The following is a 22,395-nucleotide window of genomic DNA, read 5'->3' as shown; positions in this document are numbered from 1 at the left end:
CAGGCACAATCTGATCGAAAGTATCAAGACGCTAAGGACGGGATTTATGATGGGGAGACAATGCGATTTGAAGGACACCTGACGAAAAGGTTTCATTGCTTCTATGATAAGTGATCTTCATGTTGGTCAATTAAGAATACTACGGCTTGATATAAACAAAAGAGCTTGTGAAGTAATTAATAAAATACATCAACATTAACCCTAAGAAATGAGAAAAAGGTAGTCTAGATCATGTGATCCCACTTGAAATTAGGTAAATGCCGGACATAGTTTCAGTTTCTCGTCTGTGCTTGTTTACAGATACGTTTTTCAAGAACCAGGCAGCCAGGACACGAGCCACACTCGAACGCCTAAGCGAAGTGTAACTAAGGAGCACCTGCAGGGTTCGGACATGGCCCAAGTTTTCATCCGGAAAGTACGTTAAGCGGAGCTTAACGAAATCTCCTTACAAATGAAAGTCTACCGTAGGCTCATGTCTGAGATTGATGGATAATGGTTTCGGTGCAAAATGAATGGGGGGACATTCTCCATTGTGATAGCCACTTTGACAGACACTTCAATGATTTTATATGTATTTAAGGAAGCAGCCGCTTTGAAATATCATTTACACCATCCACACTCATAACTCACACGTCTTCGTTCACTCTCAAATCCAAAACTGTCCCCCTTCACCCAAAATTTGCCGTCATGCCTTCTAGTCTAGTTTTTATCACTGGAGCAACTGGCTTCATTGGAGCTTCAACTGCTTTAGCTGCACTCAACGCCGGCTACCGTCTCCGCATCTCCGTTCGCAAGGAGTCACAAATCGACAGCCTCAATAACATCTTTTCCGATCATGCAAATAGTTTAGAGTTTGTCGTCGTTCCAGATATCACAGTACCTGGCGCATTTTCTAAGGTTTTGGACAATGTTGAGTATATCTTGCATTTGGCTTCTCCGCTAGCTCAATCTGCGGACAAAGATAAGATATATCGACCAGCAATAGAAGGAACTCTAAACATTTTGAGAGACGCAGCCAAGGTCCCAAGCATCAAAAAAGTCGTCATCACATCCTCAATCGCTGCTTTGACACCACTCGATGGCCCTACGGATGGGCTTGTATTGAAAGTTTAGTTCGTCAAAGTTTCACTTGGAATTCCAAAGCTGACTTAATGTGTATCTACAGAGGATACATCCCTGGACCTGTCAGTAGATATCAATCGAGACTACGATGAGGGAAATGATTTCTTGACTGCTTTCAAGATATACCACGCCTCAAAACTTCTGGCCAATCAAGCAAGTTGGGAGTTCTATCGAAAAGAAAATCCCGGCTTCGTACTCATCACTATTCACCCCTCTCTGGTGTATGGGCATAGTTTGATCCAAAAGTCGGCCGAGGAAATTCAGGGGAGCACTAATGGTATCTTGTTTGGCAGCATTATGAACGGTGCGCAGTCGGATGGTCCCCTTATTTCTGTGTATGTCGGAGATGTGGCAGATGCGCATGTGAAAGCTCTGAATCCGGCTCTCGATTCTAGCTCAAGTTATTTAGTCTCCGGACAGCCAATGACTTGGAAAGATGTTGTTGATGTTCTACAAAAGGATTACCCTACAGTGCCTCACAAGCTTGAACCGAGCACAAATCCTAAGGTGGCAAAAACCGATACTTCGAAGGCAGAGAAAGAACTTGGTCTTCGATGGGCCAAGCCAGAGACAATCATCAAAGAAGTCATGGACCAGCAATTGGGATTTCTCAAGCACAGTTCTTCGTGAGGAACATGGCTAAGAATTCTAATACCAATTTCTGGTGATTGCAACTTGGTTCCTGCTAGTCTACACATTAGAATTGATTTTTTTTTGATATACTTAAACTTTGAATATGCCATTTTGTGAAGTCAACTGAGTATGTAAGATTTTTGACAAAGACGAGTTGATATCTCCGGCACCGAAGAGTAGTGCAAATTTGATTATAGTGTCTTCAGATTAGGTAGAATCTATAAAATAGCGGTATAGTCTATCTTTCGTACATACTTTAATAAGTATGAGTAACTTTTCCAGTCATCATGAATATATCCTTTATAGTTATTGATTCCGCTATCAATATAAGCTGTGCGTAACAGGCTGATGTTTAATAAGGATTTCCGGAAAATATAGCTTTGTATTTAGTGAGTAATATTATAAACTATATTAGTATTGAAAATAAAAAGTACTAGATGGAAAACTTTTCTTTTTTTTTGGATCTTATCGATTATATATCATATAATATTACGTATAAACACTTACATCCTAGTAGTCCACTCTATATTTAGATATATAAAAAAGTCACTCGATTCGTTCTATAATACCCTATATAGTATATTTACTAAGATTATATTACTTCGAGGAACTATATCGTCTGATACAGATATATGTAAACAAGATTGCTAGGATTTAACTTCAATTCAATCTATTTTATTATTTCTATTATATATTATCTTCTAATTAAGTTACTTGATATAATTATTCTTTCTAATTCAGCTTATAGAAATCATATCTATCACGGTGCAGGAGATAGGCACTAGGTAAGATGTATGATATTCTACAAGGAGTGAAGAAGGAGGCGGAGAGGCGCCGACTATATGGATGGCGGATGCCTAAGGCATCCACATAGCTACGTATTGAACCCGTGACAATATCGTAGTTAATATTTACTATTATAAAACATAATCAACTTCTGTCTAGATTGTTAAATCGGAGGGAGAAGATTGAAGTTGATTCTACAAAAAGATCTTATATGTGACTGCTTATAAGTATATTTTGAAGTATTTATAATACGTAGCTTCAATATATAAAGTTCAGGTATTTTCTAGTATCTGAAGCTTTAGGTACTAGAAAATTCGTTATTATAGCTAAGTTCGTCATGATTCTACTTATAGTCAACTTTATACAAAATGGAGTGATAGCCGCTGTAGGCAACATCTGCTCATGCCCATTCGTCTTACTTCATAAGAACATAAGCCATGATTACGTGGGTATCTTACATCTACACAAGATAATTGGGTACCATCGGTCTGGTTCGCATCACAGTCTTACTCAGAAAATATATCATCATTTGAAGAACATAGATCACACCAACAACAAGAACTGTTGGTGATGAAAGTTTTTCTGGCGGTGCTGTTACTATAGGTCTGCTGAATATACTTATGGGATAATTATGAGAGTTGGATTGGTCAGATACAGCCACCAACATCAATATATGTAAGTTACCTTCAAGTAGTCTTGATGAAATCTTTCTTCAGCATTTCAAATTTCTCATTTGTTTGTGTCATCTTCAAGCTACAATTTTTCGTTCTTTCTACAATTGTTAAATCATCAAACTTTGCTCAGATCCTGAAATAATAGTCCATTTTGATTTTCGAGGCGAACTTTACTACTTGAAAAATATATCAAGTTCTTAACATGAGCGAATACATTGATACACTTGCTTTAGACGGAGAGGAGAAAGCCCATAGCTTACACGCACAGATGTCAAGCGTATCTCAATCTGATCCATCCATGAGCGATACGTCGCAAGCCGATGACATTCCTCAAGAAGTAGCTTCAAGTCAAGCCACTACAATTTATTTAAAGGGTGCAAGACTTCACATGATAACAGCTGCGTTCGAAGCTCTTTTTTTTACTTCTTTAAAAGAACAAGCAAAAAGTGCTGACAGGTCTCATAATCTTTCTATCTCTCTTTATCACCAATCTCGAAATCCCGATCGTCACAACCTCTCTGGTTTCGATTACAGATGACTTGAACTCCACTAACAGCACACGCTGATAACTTTGCATAGGCATGCTTATGATTTGGGGCAAGCTCAGTGACATATTTGGCAGAAAGCTATGCGCAGTTACTTCTATCAGTTTATTTACCATATTTGCAGGAGCTTATGGAAGCTCTCAATCTATGACACAGCTGTGAGTCACCAATATCTATTCCAACAGATGGTAAAGATGTGGACTAATTGCCAGTAAAGTATAATATTTCGAGCATTTCAAGGAATTGGTTCGGGAGGTAATTTTGCACTTGGCAACATAATACTTTTTGAGTTGGTGCCTAAGAAGTTATACACGAGATATACAAGCTTTATATCGATCGTCTACTCGATTTCATTCTCACTTGGGCCTGTATTAGGTGGGGCACTCAACCATTCCAAAACTTGGAGATGGGTGTTCCTGTTGAAGTAAGTCTGATCCTTCATCAAATCACTTTCTCGAAAACTAAAAGGTTCTTAGTGTACCAGCTGGTGCTCTTTCCGCTCTTGCAATTGTTCTCTATCTCCCTGCTAAATTCCCCAATCACGAACGCGACGAAAAATCTAAAGGTTTTGGATTCAGTTCGCTATTTTCAACGAAAATATTCAAACGAGTTGATCTCCTCGGTGCTGTAATACTACTGGTGGCCACCGCTCTCTTGGTCACAGCTCTTGAAGAAGCTGGACAGTTATACGATTGGAAATCGGCATTCGTAATTGCTCTTCTAACAGTATCCTGTAGTTTTAGGGTTGGTTTTGTTTTCTGGGAGCGACTGGTGAGCTTAGAATCACAAACCGCTGAGCCAGTGTTCCCCTGGAGGCTCATGACTAGCCGAATTTGGATTGGAATGATACTGTAAGCCTAATCATCATTATTGGATCGGCAATTGAAACTAATATGCGATCCTTCTTTTCCTAGTAATGCAGTTTTCTTGGGTATCCCATACTTTGTTACGATCTTTCAACTTCCTCAAAGGTTTCAAGTGGTTGACAACACCACGGCTCTCAATGCAGCTTTCAGGCTCATTCCATTCACACTACTGTGCCCTGTTGGGTCGATAGTATCCACTGTGGTAGCTGGGAAAGCTAAAGTTCCACCTATCTTTTTAATCATAATCGGTTCCGGTTTACAGATAGTCGGCTTTGCATTACTTTCGACTCTGACCGTTTCGGAGGTAACACCAGTATCGCAATATGGGTTTCAAGTAATCGCAGGTTTTGGTGTGGGCATTAATCTTTCGACTTTGCTCTTGATTACACCGTATTCTATACCTGAGCCTGCTGATAAAGGTATTTTATATTTCTATCCCCGTCAAAAATGCTTGACTGATTTTGAGGTCTTGCCTCACAGCCGTTGCTGTTAGTTCCATAACACAGTTTCGAATACTAGGCGATGTTCTTGGTATTGCAATTGCCACTGCCGCATACAAGAGCAATATCATATCAAACCTTGACAAGATATTGACTAAAGAGCAAAGATCACTCATTCTGGAATCAACCTCAATGATTAATACGTTCGATTCAGAGGTCCAAACTCAAATTCGTGGAGTCTTCGCTGAAAGTTATAATCTACAATTTCGAATTTTGGTTGTATTTGCTGCCGCACAGATCCCATCATCATTACTGATGTGGCAGGAAAAGCAAATCGGAGTCTGAACTTCTCTGGTTCATTGAATTTTCATGCCGAGATCAGATTTCAAGAGAATAGCTGAGTCGACCACCAAGAACTTTACAGAGTACTGACAGGCGGCAATTATTATATACTGTATTTATAGCAATAACAAGTTTTGACAGATAACGACCCATTCTCGATTACTTTATCTTAACGTCATTGGATTACTGATCTGCAAATTTGTGTTGTAAATTGAGCCAAACTCGTATGAAAGCTTTTTCGCCCGTCCGCTTTACAAGATGTGATCAGCAGAAAATTATTGGAAAGACTTAGTCTTCAACTCCCACAAGTAGGACTAACACCCTGAGTCAACTAGATCTAAACTGCAGTCATTGATCCATTTCAACAATCATAGGAATAACCCCTCAATCATAAAATCAACATATCACCCTAACGCTCTGGAATTCAGCCCCTGGTAGCCCTAATAATGGTTACATTAATTATTTTGACTTCTCAATCTTGCCAAACTCTTTCGTAATACTGTGTGAGTCAAGATCATTGTAGATCTGTGAATCTTTCCTGAATACATGAAATGTTGCTCCGACCTGATTGTTTGATTGTGCTTTAACTTTGTGCCCGTCAACGAAGTCCTCGAAGTTTAGTCTCGAGTCTTTAACTGAGAGAAAGTCCTTGTCGACAACTTCGTTGATGGATGCACATCTATTACTTCTGGCTTAATTTCAGCATCGAACAATGAGCTATGCTTGAAGAAATGTTCTCGCTTGATTATGCATCTTCCGGCTCGCGCCAAACTTTCCACTTGGTCATATTTCAAGTGTTTGGCAGCAGATATAGAATCCACGAATTCGAGACTCGGTGATTCTAAAGCTCCCAGACCGTCATTCATCTTGGCAGTTCCAGCAATTCCATTTTGAGCTGCAAGGTACGCAGAGCATTCCTCCACGTGTGCACGTCAGACACGAGTTGAGCCCTTGAGGCAGACGTGATTGCGACGGAGTAAAGAATACTGCTAAGAATCGACACAGTAGATGATCACATTTAAAAATGGTCATTGGGAAAATGGATTTGCGTTTTAACTAACATGAAAGCTTGAATGCACTGAGAAGGGCATCTCCGGGGGTTTCCTCAAGAAGGAATTTTACCACTGGGTACAAAACTCACCACATAAGAATCAATCAACACTGCAGAAAGAACGAGATGAAGAGGATTTTTCTTACTAAATCGCACTTCCATTCTACTCGTCCTTCCCATTCTCGTTCCTCCCGTCCTAGCTCTCCACTCATCGTTCATTATCGGACAGCAAAATCAATCACCCCACACCATAACTACTGGCCCTAGAAATAATAAATCTTTAATTCTCTATCAAACACATCATTTACTCCACAGCTGCTTTTGTAGCCACCTTCCAGAAATTTCCCAAAAATCAATTCGTCCCCAATTTATTTGTGGACTACTCAACTACTCCTCCTCTGACTCTTCCTCACCATCTTCTTCTTTCGTCTCTAATGAACCCTCCTCCACAGCCTCAGCATCCGGGTCAGGTCCATCGCCATTAATCTTATCATGTCCATCCCCATTAACATCAATGAGGTTCTCATTACCTTCCTGCTCTAACCTTAAATATTCTTCCCATTCAGGGAAAAGCTCTTCATCTTCACCGGGGACACCGACGGTCTTGGCGACCCTGCCTTTTTTGTCATTTTCTAATTGGGCCTTCCATGCGTGCACAGTCTTGACCGTAATACTTGGCTTGTATGTTTGTGAGAATAGTACCGCTTCTGCTGCTCTGCCAGTTTTGATCAACAGCTCAATACATCCATCAACATCTCCCAATTGCCAGAGACAAGTAAATGCAACATTGTGCGCACCAGCATCGCTTGCCTGTGCACTCAATGCTTTGAGTCCCTCTCTATCACCCGTACTTGAGTGAAGTAACAATAACGAACCAAGATCCCTTGCATTCTTGAAACATTCAGCTGCAAGTGCGACATCCCAACCAGCAAGTGCTGCATCACCAACTGTCTTCCACTTGTGTTCGACATCTGCTTCACGGGCAAGCTCAAGAGCTATTGGAAGATGACCTAATGCGAGAGCCAACTCAAATTTATGTTCGCTATCAGTTGCAACCTCCAATGCCAATTCTTTGTGTCCTTGGCCCTCGAGGAAACGAGCAATTTTGTTAAGTTGATCTCCTGGTATCGTGCTGAGTACTTCTGCAGCTGTATCCATATCATCTCTCAAGACTAAAGTTTGGTATTCGACGACTGCAAGAGAAAGAGCGAAAGAAGTGACGTTGACATCTTTATCAGCGAGGTAAATGCGAGAGTCGCGCTGGATGTATCCAAGCAAGTACATAGGTTGATCAAAATGAGAGATGGTATAGGTTTGATCACCAACGAGGTAATTGAGTCTGTTGGTGCTGTTTGTATAGATGAAGCAATCACCTACCCATTCACCAGTTCGTACACTAATTCATGTTAGCATTCTAATTGTATTGACCTGGACTTGACATACGTTTCGTTGATATCTGTCACAACTTCAAACGCAGCTTCGACTCCATCGTCATCAACTTCTCCGGCATTCAAAGCCGCAATGTAATTCTCTCGCGAGAATCTGAGGACGTAGAAGGTATCTTCGCATGCAATAGCGACCAATTCTCCATTTTCAGACCAGTATACCTATATCAATCAGCTTTTGTTAAAATTTCACATCAGACATACGTACTTCTGTTGGCTCAACCTCAATTCTCCTAACAAGTCCACCGCTTTGCCAGTCATAGAAACCAATACCACCTTGGCCCTTAACACCAAGAAGGACTCCGCCTGTCAAACCTTCAGCTTGGAAGCCAACATCCAGACCACCACTCTTCTCCACAAAGTTTTTGAAGATCTTCACACTGGTTCCCGATTCCCGAATCGCGTAATCATTACTGTTATCTTTCGAACCCCAAACAAAATCCAATGCCGAGCCAAAAGCCTTATTTCTCCATGCAAGAGCTGTATAAATGATGAATTCACCATCACCGCATACGGATACAAAGCGGCCGTTGGGAGAGTGGAGAAGAGTTTGTGGATATACTTCGCAGGTACCGAGATCTTTCGTGGGCAAGGAGATTGGTTCATTGTCCTTTACTGAAGCATCTACGGATAAATTAGTAATGAACTTATAATCACTTGGAAATACTAACCTCCACCCTTGATAATAGACGAGACAACTTCACTATGTCGAGCCCAGATCAATTTTCCAGAATTGTCCATAGATACTGCAGGCTCTTCTCGGCCCATCTTTACAACTACCGCACCTTCATCAAAACCAACAGCAACTCCCTGTTTCCCCTTTTGATAACTGACACACCAAGCTCTCTCCAATCCATAATTCAGGGACTGTTCTAATCTGTATGTGTTTGCATGCCATATTTTGACTGTGCCATCCTCGGAACCGGAGATAATGACAGGTAATTCGGGGTGGTAGCATGCGAACGAAACATTGCTTGTATGTCCTTCTAAAGTTGCAATCAAAGACTTTGTAGTATAGTCCCAAATCTTGACCGTCCTGTCGTCTGAAGTGGTGAGAAGATATGGCTTGTCGGATTGAGGGTAGTAATCCACATGGTTGACACCTTTCGTTTCGTGGGCTTCGAGTGTGAAGTTTGCTGTGGATGATCCCAAACTCCAGATCTTTACGGTTCTATCCAAACATGCCGATGCAAATGTATTCGTATCCTTTGGATTGATGGCTAGTCCCATAACATAATGACTATGTCCTTCAAACACCTGCACACATTTCCAACCCTTATCCCAATCCCACAACTTAATTGTCATATCATCAGAAGCGGTCAAAACGAAAGGTTGCGTAGGATGAACGACAATGGCGCGAATATAATCTGGATGGGCTTCGAAAGTGGTGATCTTTTCCGAAGTATTATAATTGTAAACTCGTAATTGGAAATCATCGGAACCGCAAACAATCCAGTTCTTTCGAGCAATGAATCTACCAGCTCGGACAGGGACATCTGTCAGCTCAAACGTTTTGACAATAGCCTGAAGATTGTTAGCACAAGACGGCATTCAGATATTGATGTTACTAACCTGAGTTTCGTAGGACCAAATGTAAACATGACCTGCGAACAATCAATACTCCATCCTCAAATCAATTAATGCGCCAGCGAACATACCGCTGTAAAGGGTTGTTAGAATCCATGGCTCAACTGGATGGAAATCAATTCCCTTAACTCTTTCCGATCGAGCAAATAGCTGCCTCTGAGTTTTGTAAATCGAATTAGTGACTGTTTCCATATTCCCAACTACAAACGTCTCCCTTAATTTGAGATTGTTGATGCTATCCAGGTTTGCGGGCACAGCTAGAGCAATCATAGCTTTCGACAGCTGTACAAATATTGCAGATTACTGGCAGAAGAGGGAATTCATCTTACCTTTACGTCCAACCTCATATTGAATTATGTTTGAAAAGTAAGGGGGGTAGAAAAAGCAATACTGTGGCTTTCAGCGCACGTATTGAATAGGTTCGCAAATGGTTCCTCTGCGAGGTTTTCTGGTGTAAAATCAATCGCAGAAGTCAGGCGATTTATGAGCTTTCGTTTGAACCACCCGGAGTTGTATTAAAAGAAGAATTGGTTGAGGGAAGGAATAACAGGAATTCAAAGTTGTCCCTCGATATATTTCAATGATCCTTTGGAGTTCGAGATGTGGCAGCTTGAATGATAATGACTAGCGCTGATTAGGTTTAGTGTAATAACCTTATTTCACATCCCCAGAATATGAAGAAAATACAATGGTAGTGAAGGTTTCAATAATTCGAGAAAATTTATTTGTATATCAATATTAAATTCAACAGTGTATGGAAATTTCGGTCTTCAAATTCACATCAATCACTATTTCTTTCTGGCTAGTCCTCCAAATCGAATTGATCCAATCACTATATAGTCTTGTCCTTCCTGTCTTGTTATCTCCTACCCTCGATCTCCAACGCCATCATCTGGTACCTGTCACTGCGAAAGAGAGTTGAATAGCTATTTTGCTATAAAGTAAATTGTAGTGATGAGTTCTCGAGTGTTTGACATTATATCTGATCGAACTTCTTAACAACGTATATGGTACATTAAACGAGATCAGAATAAAAGATTAATGCATCAATACACCTCCCTCAATGAGTTGTTTAGTAGGTATCGAGAAGTCTTTACGAAGTTCCATGATCTACACTCTTTGGTTATGTGGAGAGGATATTCTACACCTTTCTAGCATTTTCATTGGCACCATTTTCAATTTTTCAAATCAATGACCAAGTGGTAAATATTTTGAACTTAGTATTCCGTTTATTTCATTCATGCTATCATCCGTGGGTAACTATATCGCTCCAAGTCATCGAAAGCGTACTGCGTATCCATAACACGCCAGAAGTATCGCTCGCTATCCAGTCCATCCCTATCATGCCTATCCATTCGCCATCCTAAAATCCCTCCAAAAAAACCCAAAAAAAAAAAGAACAAGAAAAAAATATTACGATCACCACTCTACTCATCGGCTTGAACCTTCTTAACGACGGCTACCACATGAGGGAATAATGGATGATCCGATTGCAACCCACAGACCTTTTCCACGACTTGTTCTGGTGAGTTTTCCGACATGATCTTGGCCAACTCCTTGGATTCATCATCACCCTCAACGTTCTGGAAACGGAAAGCCATCTCAGCAGCGTCTAACAATGCACCAAATTCCTTTCCTTCCTCCGCAAGTTCGGCAGCAGGGGCAATAAATCTTTCTTTCCTGCTCAGTTTTCGTAAGGGTGCACGACCAACGCGCTCTACTGCATCTTCCAGATGTGGGTTTCCTATTCTGGTAATGATCTTATCGACATAATCCTTTTGTTCTTGTACTTCGATACCATGCTTGCCGACGATCAGTCTGCTTGTCTCCTCCAATGCCATGTGGACTTCCTTAAGAATCTTAGGGTCTTGTAGAGCATCGTAGACTGTAGTCTTCTGGTGGTAATATCCGTGGTATGCAGCAGCTGCGTGTCCAGTGTTGACGGTGAAGAGTTTACGCTCAATGTATGGTATTAAATCATCCACCCATTTGATTCCCTTGATCGCCGGAGGTTCGTGGTCATGGAAAGGTGAGCGATCAACAACCCACTCGTAAAACTTCTCAAGCTTGACATCAAGACCTGCGTCTGGGTCTTGGGCGGGGACAATACGATCGATGGCAGAGTTTGCATATCGTGCGCGCTCGTGGTGATCCTCTAGACGATCTTCTGGAGTGTGGTCACCCTTGATGTGGTTGGCGAGGGTGTCAGTGGCGCCGATGGCATTTTCGCAAGCAATGACTGCAATGGGGGTTGCATCATTGGCTCGGCCATCAATACCCTTAGCAATGACTGGTGCAATGAACTTGAGAATATTTGGGCCAACGGAGCATGTTACTACATCGGCTGTACGAATCTCCTCAATCACATCGGCTTCATGTGTTTTCGAATTTATCGCACGGTAATTGGTGATGGTATCTTCGCTTGTACCCTCGGCTCCAACTTGGATAACTTTGTATGAAGGGGTGGTTTGTAATTTTGTGATGATGCTGTCCATAACATCGCAGAAGACGACTTCGTAGCCGGATTTGTGAAGCTAAGAGTAATGTTAGTAAATATTTCCGTATTATGTGTGTCATGGTAGATTATTAATGGCAGTTGAAAAGTTTCGGGAGACTGGCGTGAGACCTAGCTCTCATATATTGTGGATTCAAAAAATGATAATGAACATGAACTCACAAATTCAGCGACGAAACCTCTACCGATGTTGCCGGCACCGAAATGAACTGCCTTTAAACCCATGATGATAGATGATGAATGATGGGCTCTAAAAATATCCAAGTATGTTACTTTATAGGAAATTTAGGTGATGTGAATGCAATGTTGTTTGCAAAGGTAAAGCGTGGGTTTGAGTAGTATATGGCGGGGTATGAGGTGTGTAGGATGGATTGTGAGTCAAATTGATGACTGTGTCGAGAGGTGTGGGTGGTAAAGATAGAATGTGGTAACACAGGAAAGGTTGTTAAAATGGATGAAAGATTATAATCAAGGGAAGGAGAAAACGAGGAAGCAGTTGATGTTTATATATTTGAATACGCAGGTGTATATTGGCAAAAATGAGCGCAGGGGGGGGAGGGGGGGATCGATAGCATTGCACAGTCAAGCCCAAAAGCAAGGTCACCAGTTTTGTAATCACTATCTTGGCTTATACTACGTATGAGGTATCTCGGATTGGAGGAGGGAAAGAATACGTGCACTGATGTATAGACTAATTGCGGGGAAGTGATTTTATTGGATGTATCGAGATGTACCTGAAAAAGATCAACCAATGAGACATCTCGATCTTTAGGTGCTGTGCTGGGGAGGAATTAAAAAGGAACGAGGGATTTCCAAAGCTGTGCTCTGCGCGGGCTTACAAGGGCTCTGTAGGGACACCAACAACATAACATGGATGAAACCAAGAGGAGGGAGAGGGCCGTTGCTAATGACCTTTTAGTTCAGGTTACCTAGTCGCGACCAATCATATCATTGAGAAGAGAGCGAGGCTAGAGAGGCTAGAGATGCCATAGATACCGTACTACCGTAGAGACCGTAGATGAACCATTAATCATTAAATCATTGCAGACAACATGCAGATAGATAGATGCCTTGACTCCAGCTTTGAGATGGATGCGGCAAGGTGTGAAAAATGATGAAAGTGGATTCAATCCAATTACGACGACACACCGGGACGAAGCAACGTAGCGTACTTTCGAATTGATACGAAAATGTTATTACGAAGTGGAGAGAGAGAGAGAGAGAGAGAGAGAGAGAGCGAGTATGACGCAGTTGAGTGGTTTCAACATCAAAGCTGGGGATATTTTTATTGGGTACATTGAGGAGTGGGGAAGAAATGGAGAGGACGGACAGGGTGGGATCGAGGGGATCGAGGGGATCGAGGGCGGGGAGGGGATTGAATAACTTGGATTGGCTCATTGGGCTGACACGGATGAATTATGGATTAATAGCTACAGAGTAGGTATGGCTGAGGATGAAAGATGAAAGATGAAAGATGAAAGATGAAAGATGGCATTGACTAACGTGAGTTACAAATATAATTACTCTATTTGGGATCAAGGGCCAAGTGCAATGGGCAATGGGCAATGGGCAATGGGCAATGGGCAATGGGCAATGGGCAATGGGCAATGATCAAGCCAAAGGTTAGGAACGTGCATTAATTGCATGATCTGGTCGATGGTCCAGAGTCCAGACCGGAGCAAATCGGATAAATGTAGGAAGTAATATGTATTGTATCTGCACATTGCACATTGCACATCCAAGGCCATTGGTGATTCTGCAAAAGAACACATGAAACTGCTATCTGCGATGTTCAGGAGGGAATGAGGAAATGAGGAAATGAGGAAATGAATGATCACGAGTACCCAGTATGTACCTGGTCGGTGGTAGGTAGATAGAAATCCGGTAAATTCATATGTACACTGTGCGGACTATGTATCGTCTCATGCAATAACAAGGATTCACATTCACATTCACATTATTTAAACTTTCTTTATTTGTTTTCATTGCATATATACTTGCTCCACCGTAGATGCATCTCTCAACTTTAATACTTGATACACGCTCACACTGTATGTACTAGGTACTCCCTATTCCAACATGAGAAACACACCCCCCACCAGCACATCTGAAGGTAATCATGAGGTTCCATAGTGAGGGTGTGAGTGAGGGTGTGAGTGAATGTGCGTGTGAGTGTGCGTGTGAGTGTGAGTGTGAGTGTCTTGGATATATGTATACCTACCTCCTAGTATGATCATTCAAACCAACAAAGTACAAATCATGAGGTCAATTTCATAGTGGAGTTTCCAACGTCCGAGTAATGTTCATCGATTGATTGATTTTGGTAATGAATGATAATGAGGCAATTGATTGATTAATTGATGGAATGGATGAAACGGCATCGGAAGCGGGCATCACGGAGTAAAAAGATTTCATCATGCTTGGGTTCACTTGAATGGAATAATCCTTCTTCGAAACTTTGCGACTGACAAACTACCTACCTAGTACTGCAGTTGCAATAATCGTGGTCCTTGATCGATTGTACAGTGGTTATATGAATAAGTGATGTAAAACCCACTTTTACTAAAAACTTACTGTTTTTATATATTCTATTACTATTTTAAACAATTCAAATATATATTAAAATTATCTTCTTAAATTTCAATTTTCAAATTCTTTTTTATTTATAAAGACTTATAAAACTTTCAAAGATTTTAAAAATTTTGATAAACTATTTAATAGAATTATTAAGAAATAACTTATTTTAATATATTAATATATTGACATCTATATTTATAATATATTAAAGTTGTTATATTAATTTTTAAAAAGTATAATATTTTGATTGATTAAAGTTCTTATATATAAGGAAAAGTATAATCGCTTTTTGGTGTGTTTTACAATACTTACCCTTACAATCATCATAAATTGTAAACCTCTCGACTCTCGCTCCCTCCTCGTACAGATAAGGTGTACAGATAACCGGGCACGGCAATGATAGATTATCCTATCCTCATCTCCCTAGTCCTACCTAGTACCTACCCAGTACCTACCCAGTAATCTGATCCACCTTTTCACTCTCTGCAGGCTATGCGATTGTGACGATAACCAGCCCCACCAAAAATCTCACGATGTCTTCATTTTCCCACTTGCTAAGGTAATCAATCAATCAATCAATCACTCAATATCATCTCGATTCCAATCATGTATGCTGGATGTATGATGTTATCCGGAAAAATCATGCCATGCTCCAACCATGGCCCTTTACCCGAATGAACTTATCCAGGAAGCCGTTCTCTCCTTTTCGGTCCTTTTGTCGTTAAACACCGCCTAGCTCCACTTATACACGACGTTGAACTTACAATTGACGAAATAATACGTCGTACATGGTCATGGTCAACGGTTGAAAAAAAATGAAAAACAAATAGATATAGATCATGGCGGCAAGGGAAGGATCTAAAAATCAGCTCATGTTGAGGAAATCACGATCCTGTCTTCACATTCTCCCAGACCCGAATGGAAACCTGCAAATCAATTTGCTGAATGCGACTGGCAATCATATTCACAATCATCACTGCCACTGAGTAACTCTCAAAAATTGAAATATCCTCAACATTTTCACACACGTGTAGACGCAATAGCCGCCTTCTTCATTTGCCAATTGTGTCAATTATCACATTTCTATGCCTTGGCTCACATGTATGCAGATGGCCATACTCATCCTCATGTGTAAGGTTAATACAACAAAAACGTTGAATGTAACATGGCAATTACTAACTACCTACCGTAAATCGTTTCTCCTTCGTACAGCATTGCATCGAACCTCTCGACATAGCCTCCCTCGTCAGCGTCTCGCGCCATCTACCAGCGACCAGCTAGCTATTGGCGACCACGCGCTAAAGTATTAATCCCTCCTTAGGTCGTGATAGTGTTAGAGTGCTAGAGCCTAGAGGTGTTGCGTCTTCCAAATCTCCATTTTGCCGTTCTTGCCTCAACTCTTTTTTCTTTTTGCCTCACCTCACGGCTAATGCAACTATCCTAAATCTCTCATGTCCTTCAACTTTTTATCTCGCACGTGTGCATGGGTTAGGAATTAACGGCCCGTCGCTGTTGTATCAGGATATGCCTCATGGAATTTGGAATCGCAATCCTCAAGTAAGATTTCTACCTAAGGTTACTCACGAGGCAGCGTACATGAGAGAAATCTCGCGATACCTAATTCTCTCTTCCGTACCTTAGTTCTTACACCAAGAGATAACGCGGACCGCCCCATTCTTGCCCATGGGGTTGACAGTCAATGTGGAGAGGTCTGCGTCTTTGAATTGTCATTGATTACTTTGATCATGCAATCCGAGTTTCTCCGGTGGATCCTAATCTACTCGGTATTGTGATGTCTAACACGTGTCAATTTCTCTCCTTCCTATTTTATGGTCCAATGCGGAAATTTTGAATTCCCACGATAGTGGATCCACAAGGTTTTTGACCACCGACATGACAGCACTGGATCATACATTGTGATTATCACCTGCAAACACATGATTGACAACGAAACCTCGGGAGTGTTTCTGATAGTCGAATCATGTATCTCAATTCATAACACATATCCCCTAGGGCGATTGATTGAATTTCAGTAATTTTCTATCCGTTCATTCATTCATCATTTCACATCAACATTATTTGAGGCAAGGTGTGTCTACATACCATCTTTCACACTGGTAGACCAAGTGCCAGCTCAAAGCTCAGAACTCTCGAATCCCATATGGATGGAGAACAACACAACATCCACTGTTAATACTGTGTTTCGATTGCTGGGATTACATAACTGCACTCAATAATTGAGAGACCCGTTCGTTTCCAGACCCCAAACTTCAATCACATGTCACACATGCCACATGCCTTTATATCTGTAATCAACACCAAAGCTGAGAAACCTGCGCGATCATCCCTTTTCTTATTTTGTTGTTCTAGATAATAATATGAAGCATATCAAAAACATAACAAGTCATTGTTCCAGTGCAATTTGAAATTGTTCTAGGCGTCAAATATTTAACAGTGAACATATCAGGAAACATTACTTTTTTGTTAGTCATTCAAAAGTTCACCTCTTATGTGCCTCAACAATCGGTCATGCTGGGTATCAAATCCTTGAATCTTCTTATTCTACAAGAATGTCTTTGGTCGTCTCCCTCGATCCTCGATTCTCGATCATCGACTTCAACTGAACATCGCTGCACCGGTTCCATGAATGTCTCAAACATTTCTACCTTTAACATGGAGACTTTCTTGGACTCCCGTTCTCCTGTTCTACAAGATGTTTGATTCAATTCAATTTGTAGTCATGTATCTTGGAGACGGAACTCGCTAAATGTAAGGGGGGGGGGAAATGTTTTGGGTTTTCAAGTAATTCTATAGACTCTGACAGAAAATGCCTTTCTCTCATAGAAATAAAGACACGCCGAAAGAAGCCACATTGTTGGATGAAAGGGAAGACCCACCTGTTAACGCGGCATGACTATTTACATATCGGATTGAAGATTCCCGCAGACTCTAGAAGTCGCTGCATCGAATATGGTCTTCGACGAGTCTCGTCTACACCACTCAATGTTGTACAAGGAAAACAGTTCAATTTGCACAAGGACTTTCAATCTCTTTTTCAAACCCGATGTATTGAAAATATCCGAGTGACAACCACATTGGTAATCTCATCATCGCCACCAAGGTTCAAATCAGTGAGGGATAACATCTGGATTAGTTGGAGGTATTCAACAAGAAGCACCGAGGGATTTAAGAGAGTAAAGCTAATAGATATGACTTACCAAAATGAAACTCATGAATTGTGACTCGTAGGACCCCAAGGCCCTGACACGATTGCGAGTCGAAGGCTTAGAACGAATTGAACACATATGTAAATTTGATTTTGACCATGTGCTAATGCCCCAGAACACTGAAAATACCGTCCCATTATTTATACCCCTTCGTGTTTCTTTGCTGGGGGTTCTTGAATTCTCATGCACTCAGCCATTGATATGATGTAGAGGCTCATCTTCACCTAACTGAATAGGGTAGCCCTGGATTCTCGAGGTCTGTCTCCTATCAAAGCCAACACGTTCTATCGATTCATACGGGCAAAGGTCGACATGACAGTTGCTGTTTTAACCCATAGTTCATTTTATGCGGCTGTACCATGAGACATGCAAAAACAATTTTGTATCTCCATCTCTTTGAGAGTCCTCAATTACAGAGTATTATGTCTATCTAGTCATGACTGGAACGCCACCTCGTTACCCCCTTCTCAACATCGCAGAACTACAAGCGAAACTGTATCCAATATATCTTTAGAAATTGCCGACGAGAATCTCCATCACGTTTGACTCATCTGACTCTGAATTTTTGGGCCTCTTTACACGAGTTCCGAAATCAGCGCGGGTTATTCAATCCCTTGAGCTCGACTATGCTATGGCTTCATCTAAGCCCAGTGACTGCAAGACCACAAAACAAAAAGCATCTATGCCTGGGTATAATAAGACCTAATTCGCACACGAGAATTACAAAAGATGTTGTCAAGAGAGAACTACGAGATGACTATGCTGAGAGCAGTGTAGGTAATAGTATACTACAGTGAAACTGTGGCGCGTATTAGTATATTGATATTATAGCTAGTAAATATAAAAAGGAAACTCTACCACTCTTATATATATTTATATATCTAGAGAATATTAGTAATATATTGAAATACTGGAATTCAATATAAAGTATACATTTCTATTCAAATTAAATAATAAAATTCTATTCCTTATTTCAAATTGAATAGGAATCTCTTATTTCTAATTTAATTTGGATAGGAATATATATTTTATATTGAATTCTAGTATTTCAGTATATTATTAATAGTATTAAATAACTAAATGATATTGAATACTTTCAGTAGTATTGAATTCTATACTATATACGTATGTATTTCGAAAAAACTCGATATGCACTACTAAACTAATCCGTATACGAAATACGGGAAATACTATTGCCTACACTGGCTGAAAGTGGGAGTTGAACAAAATTGTGATAGCATAAATGTAATACGGCTCTTGTCTAAGTTTGATCCAGTATCCCACGAGAGTTTTTGACACATCACGTCGGTCGCTCGTTTCAAGGCATCAAATGTAGACATGGGCTGCCTCGACCGATTTTTGAAAGATACTGGAGCAAAGTACATAATTCAGCAAGGCAGAATTTAACATTGATCAAGGGACCAACGCAATTTGACAATACCCCGTCTTCAAAGGTAATCTATCGTTGAGGGAAATGATGTGGTAGCAAAGCTAAATGAAGATGCATCAGGAAATACGCGAACAACTCCACATTTTGCAAGCGAAGAGAAACCCAAAATAACATTGAAACATCCTATGGAGCAATCGATTCAATCCTATTTTCACCCAGGCCGTTTTCTCATCTGTCTTGCAATCAGCGCCCCCGCCCCAATTGTAAAGTCTGCAGTTGATCTGTTTCACAAATTGACGACTAGCAATACCGCATTTTCATTATAGCTATCCGAAGGTAATGTCTCTCAATGATGTTGCATTTTTATACTAGGCTGAGGAGATACTTGTCAACAGAGCATTCACTTAACAAGTTCGAAGGATGCTTGTTGCACAGCCTGGACTACGTTATGTCAATCCTTCCGAGAACTTGCGGTATAATCTTGGGAGACTTTTGAAGCTGCCTAATAAATTCCTCATGCTCTTGGATCTTTCAAAAAGAAAAGTAATCAAGAACTCGAGGAAAGACAAGCCTTCGAGCGTCATGGCACATCACCAATGAGATCAGCTACATAGCTTGCGGATGATATAGATTGCACCCATCTTACTGTCTCTTTTGATGACTTGCTTAAGGCCATAGGCCTCTGCAGTCCACAAGATAATCGGATGATCAATTTTCTGTATGAATCAAAGTGCTGCCAAAGGATTGTCAGCGATCTTGATCGCTCAACTACAAACCATGTACGCCCGCCAATTAGATGAGCCAGATATCGACGTAGTAAATGATCTCCAGCCGGTAGGGTCTGACATTTCCGGAGCGGGAACTTTCCGTCTTAAGAGAGGGAACAATCCAGAAGGTAGTAGATCTGGTAGAAGATGTAGAGGAGACAAAGCCAGTGAATGAGGTAGAGACAGGGCTTCTACCTTGCAACCTGTTGTGTCGAATTCGAGTGGAACATAATTCGGATGAATGCCGCGAGCTACACATAGCAAACAAGCCCCCCTCCCCCCCAGAAGAAAAGGATTTTCATTCCTATGTATAAAATAATAGTGTATTCTACCATGAAGACTCGTGATGTGTGCTTAAAATTGTTTTATTGCAGGGAATTGGTTGGTGAAATTCCCAGTCTCATCTCAATAACCATTTTCCCAGATCTCTTTCCGATATCCTTCTGTCAAACGTGAATCTTCGCCATATATCTCTTGCCATCCTACGAACCCTTGATCCAGAACGTAGACCTTTTGCTCTTTTTTCTCGGGTTTCTCTTCAATATCCTCCCATTCCCCGTCATTGCCTTTGTTCTCGACTACCTCTTTATTCTTCTTCATAGCTTCTCCAACAGATCCAGCGCTCATGCCGGCACCCGCGCCCATAATCCTCTCCCTTTCGCGTATGTATCTCAATGCGGCACTGGGGCCTCTCTGCTGACTCAAAGCACAGTGAAATACAACTGTATCTTTATCTTTAAGTTTTCGAACCAATTCGGGGATCTTGTAATCGAGAGTGGAGGATGGGACATGGGTAGAATGTTTGATATGACCGCCTATGTGATCTGTGACAGTAGATTGAAGTTAGTGATTTGCAATGACTGAAACGAATCGCAGTAATCTTCATAAACAGAAAATAGTGCCCGAGACAGACGTACCATCATCACGGACATCAATGATAGCTAAATTCTCCGGCTTGGAAGGGGAATCCAGGTTTGACGATGCGTGAGAAAGAAGAATATCAGAGAGAGCTTTTGAGGACAAACGGGGTAGGTTTCCAATGGTGATGGTAGACATTCTGCGCATAGGAGATTACCCTGAATATTGTCTGCGAGATTGGTGAAATAAAGTTAGGGATACAATTATGGCAACATGAGTTTAATCGAAGCAGTTGGGCATTGAGTCAAATAATACTTGAGTTTGGTTGATCTGGTGGTTCAATAATTAATTGTCAAAGGGAATGAGGGGTAAAGGGTGGTGAGGTTGAGAGGACGCGGTTTGGCGGTGTCGTAGATAATCTTAGAGAATGTGATGCCAGAATTGAACGCATTACATCAAATTGGCATATAAACTAATCTCGCTATATTTTATTTTGCATTGTACGTATTGTTGTTCACATAATATGTCAATTGTTTCATTCTCAAATTTATCAAAATATTGTGAATTAATGTAGTTTCGATGCAAAGGATTGAGGTACTCTTTGGCACTATAATACTAAGACCTGTTCATCACTTTTGATTTGGTTTCCATTACCTATCAATGATCACGAAATACTTTAACAACGACTATAATGAAGAACTTCAAGCTTATATGAAGAGATAGGCGCAGCCTTATCATTCATTTATTGGTTACGATCAGTTCGTCTCCGTTGAAAGAATCGGGATCATTCGAAGATTATGATGATTTCAAGCAAACTTCGCAAAGTTGCAAATGCTGTGAAATCATCTCTGTTCTACAACATGGAGATTTGAGTCGTTACTGTCAGCTCCGGGCAATTTCAATACAATACACTGGGCTGGGATATTTAGCCCACTTGCTAGCCTCAAGGCACAATTTCTTGGTTGAATCTGATCTGGCAATACTAGTCAAAGATTGCTGATTCTACCCGGGAGTAGATTCTATATATCCTAAATTGTCGATCTGAATCTCATTTGCTTCAAAGTTGATAGCTAAACAGATGATGTCAAACCATTTTGATAGAACGGAACTACTTGAATCATGACTACGGAGTGTTTTGTCTAACTCTAGGAGCAATATTCACCCACCATCTCTGTCAATTGTCTCGCGAATGGGGGGAGCAACAGACGATCATCTCGACCAGATTGTTCGACCTTGAGACCTTCTCAGAGCATATTGAGACCTGACGAAACAGGAGCTCAAGAGCGTTGTCAAACTCATATTAAGATGCGACCAAAGATATTAGGAGTTTCAGGTACCGAAATTGCTGGTCGATTCGGTGTGTGCATCGCCCAAGACAACTCTCAAGATTGGTATTGAGACTGGTGTCGAGACCTCGCAATGATGAGGGTTATCAAGGTGCTCATGAACTTCATCCCGGTAATCAATTTCATGGGACGAGTCGAAAAAGGCAGCATAGGACAGAGACGTGTTTAAAGACCGCATGGCATCACCTCGTATGCTCTATTTCTCTACCTACCACACTTATTCC

General features: G+C 40.9%; 6 protein-coding genes across 6 annotated transcripts; 3 read left to right on the top strand and 3 right to left on the bottom strand.

Annotated features, from left to right (window-relative positions):
• Positions 1-687: 687 nt before the first annotated feature.
• EAE97_011308 (uncharacterized protein) lies at positions 688-1,752 on the top strand (the record flags this gene model as incomplete). Its single annotated transcript, XM_038881823.1, has 2 exons — positions 688-1,107; positions 1,168-1,752. The coding sequence occupies 2 exons, from the start codon at positions 688-690 to the stop codon at positions 1,750-1,752; spliced, it is 1,005 nt and encodes a 334-aa protein (XP_038727401.1).
• A 1,665-nt stretch (positions 1,753-3,417) lies between these two features.
• On the top strand, positions 3,418-3,753 carry EAE97_011307 (uncharacterized protein; the record flags this gene model as incomplete). The annotated part of the gene is made up of 1 exon (XM_038881822.1): positions 3,418-3,753. One exon carries the CDS (start codon positions 3,418-3,420, stop codon positions 3,751-3,753), a length of 336 nt encoding a protein of 111 aa, XP_038727400.1.
• A 43-nt stretch (positions 3,754-3,796) lies between these two features.
• On the top strand, positions 3,797-5,578 carry EAE97_011306 (uncharacterized protein; the record flags this gene model as incomplete). Its single annotated transcript, XM_038881821.1, has 5 exons — positions 3,797-3,918; positions 3,978-4,184; positions 4,237-4,611; positions 4,675-5,045; positions 5,107-5,578. 5 exons carry the CDS (start codon positions 3,797-3,799, stop codon positions 5,409-5,411), a joined length of 1,380 nt encoding a protein of 459 aa, XP_038727399.1. The 3' UTR covers positions 5,412-5,578.
• A 1,268-nt stretch (positions 5,579-6,846) lies between these two features.
• EAE97_011305 (uncharacterized protein) lies at positions 6,847-9,838 on the bottom strand (the record flags this gene model as incomplete). Its single annotated transcript, XM_038881820.1, has 7 exons — positions 6,847-7,855; positions 7,903-8,066; positions 8,113-8,528; positions 8,576-9,428; positions 9,477-9,508; positions 9,563-9,647; positions 9,821-9,838. 7 exons carry the CDS (start codon positions 9,836-9,838, stop codon positions 6,847-6,849), a joined length of 2,577 nt encoding a protein of 858 aa, XP_038727398.1.
• Positions 9,839-10,687: 849 nt separating this feature from the next.
• On the bottom strand, positions 10,688-12,558 carry EAE97_011304 (uncharacterized protein). The gene is made up of 2 exons (XM_038881819.1): positions 12,169-12,558; positions 10,688-12,025 (listed from the first exon to the last, which is right to left on the bottom strand). The coding sequence occupies exons 1-2, from the start codon at positions 12,229-12,231 to the stop codon at positions 10,919-10,921; spliced, it is 1,170 nt and encodes a 389-aa protein (XP_038727397.1). The 5' UTR covers positions 12,232-12,558; the 3' UTR covers positions 10,688-10,918.
• A 7,708-nt stretch (positions 12,559-20,266) lies between these two features.
• On the bottom strand, positions 20,267-21,220 carry EAE97_011303 (uncharacterized protein). The gene is made up of 2 exons (XM_038881818.1): positions 20,885-21,220; positions 20,267-20,791 (listed from the first exon to the last, which is right to left on the bottom strand). The coding sequence occupies exons 1-2, from the start codon at positions 21,030-21,032 to the stop codon at positions 20,373-20,375; spliced, it is 567 nt and encodes a 188-aa protein (XP_038727396.1). The 5' UTR covers positions 21,033-21,220; the 3' UTR covers positions 20,267-20,372.
• Between the last annotated feature and the right edge of the window lie 1,175 nt (positions 21,221-22,395).

The sequence above is a fragment of the Botrytis byssoidea genome, assembly GCF_014898295.1.
Source record: "Botrytis byssoidea strain MUCL 94 chromosome Unknown BBYS_035, whole genome shotgun sequence".
Taxonomy (NCBI): Eukaryota; Fungi; Ascomycota; class Leotiomycetes; order Helotiales; family Sclerotiniaceae; genus Botrytis; species Botrytis byssoidea.
This window is presented reverse-complemented; position numbering and strand designations above follow the sequence as displayed.

Coding starts and splice junctions, on each gene's coding strand:
- EAE97_011304 (XM_038881819.1), bottom strand. CDS start 12,231: ATGGGTTTAAAGGCAGTTCATTTCGGTGCCGGCAACATCGGTAGAGGT. Junction 12,026..12,168: donor GAGGTTTCGTCGCTGAATTT/GTGAGTTCATGT, acceptor CATTACTCTTAG/CTTCACAAATCCGGCTACGA.
- EAE97_011303 (XM_038881818.1), bottom strand. CDS start 21,032: ATGCGCAGAATGTCTACCATCACCATTGGAAACCTACCCCGTTTGTCC. Junction 20,792..20,884: donor CATTGATGTCCGTGATGATG/GTACGTCTGTCT, acceptor CTACTGTCACAG/ATCACATAGGCGGTCATATC.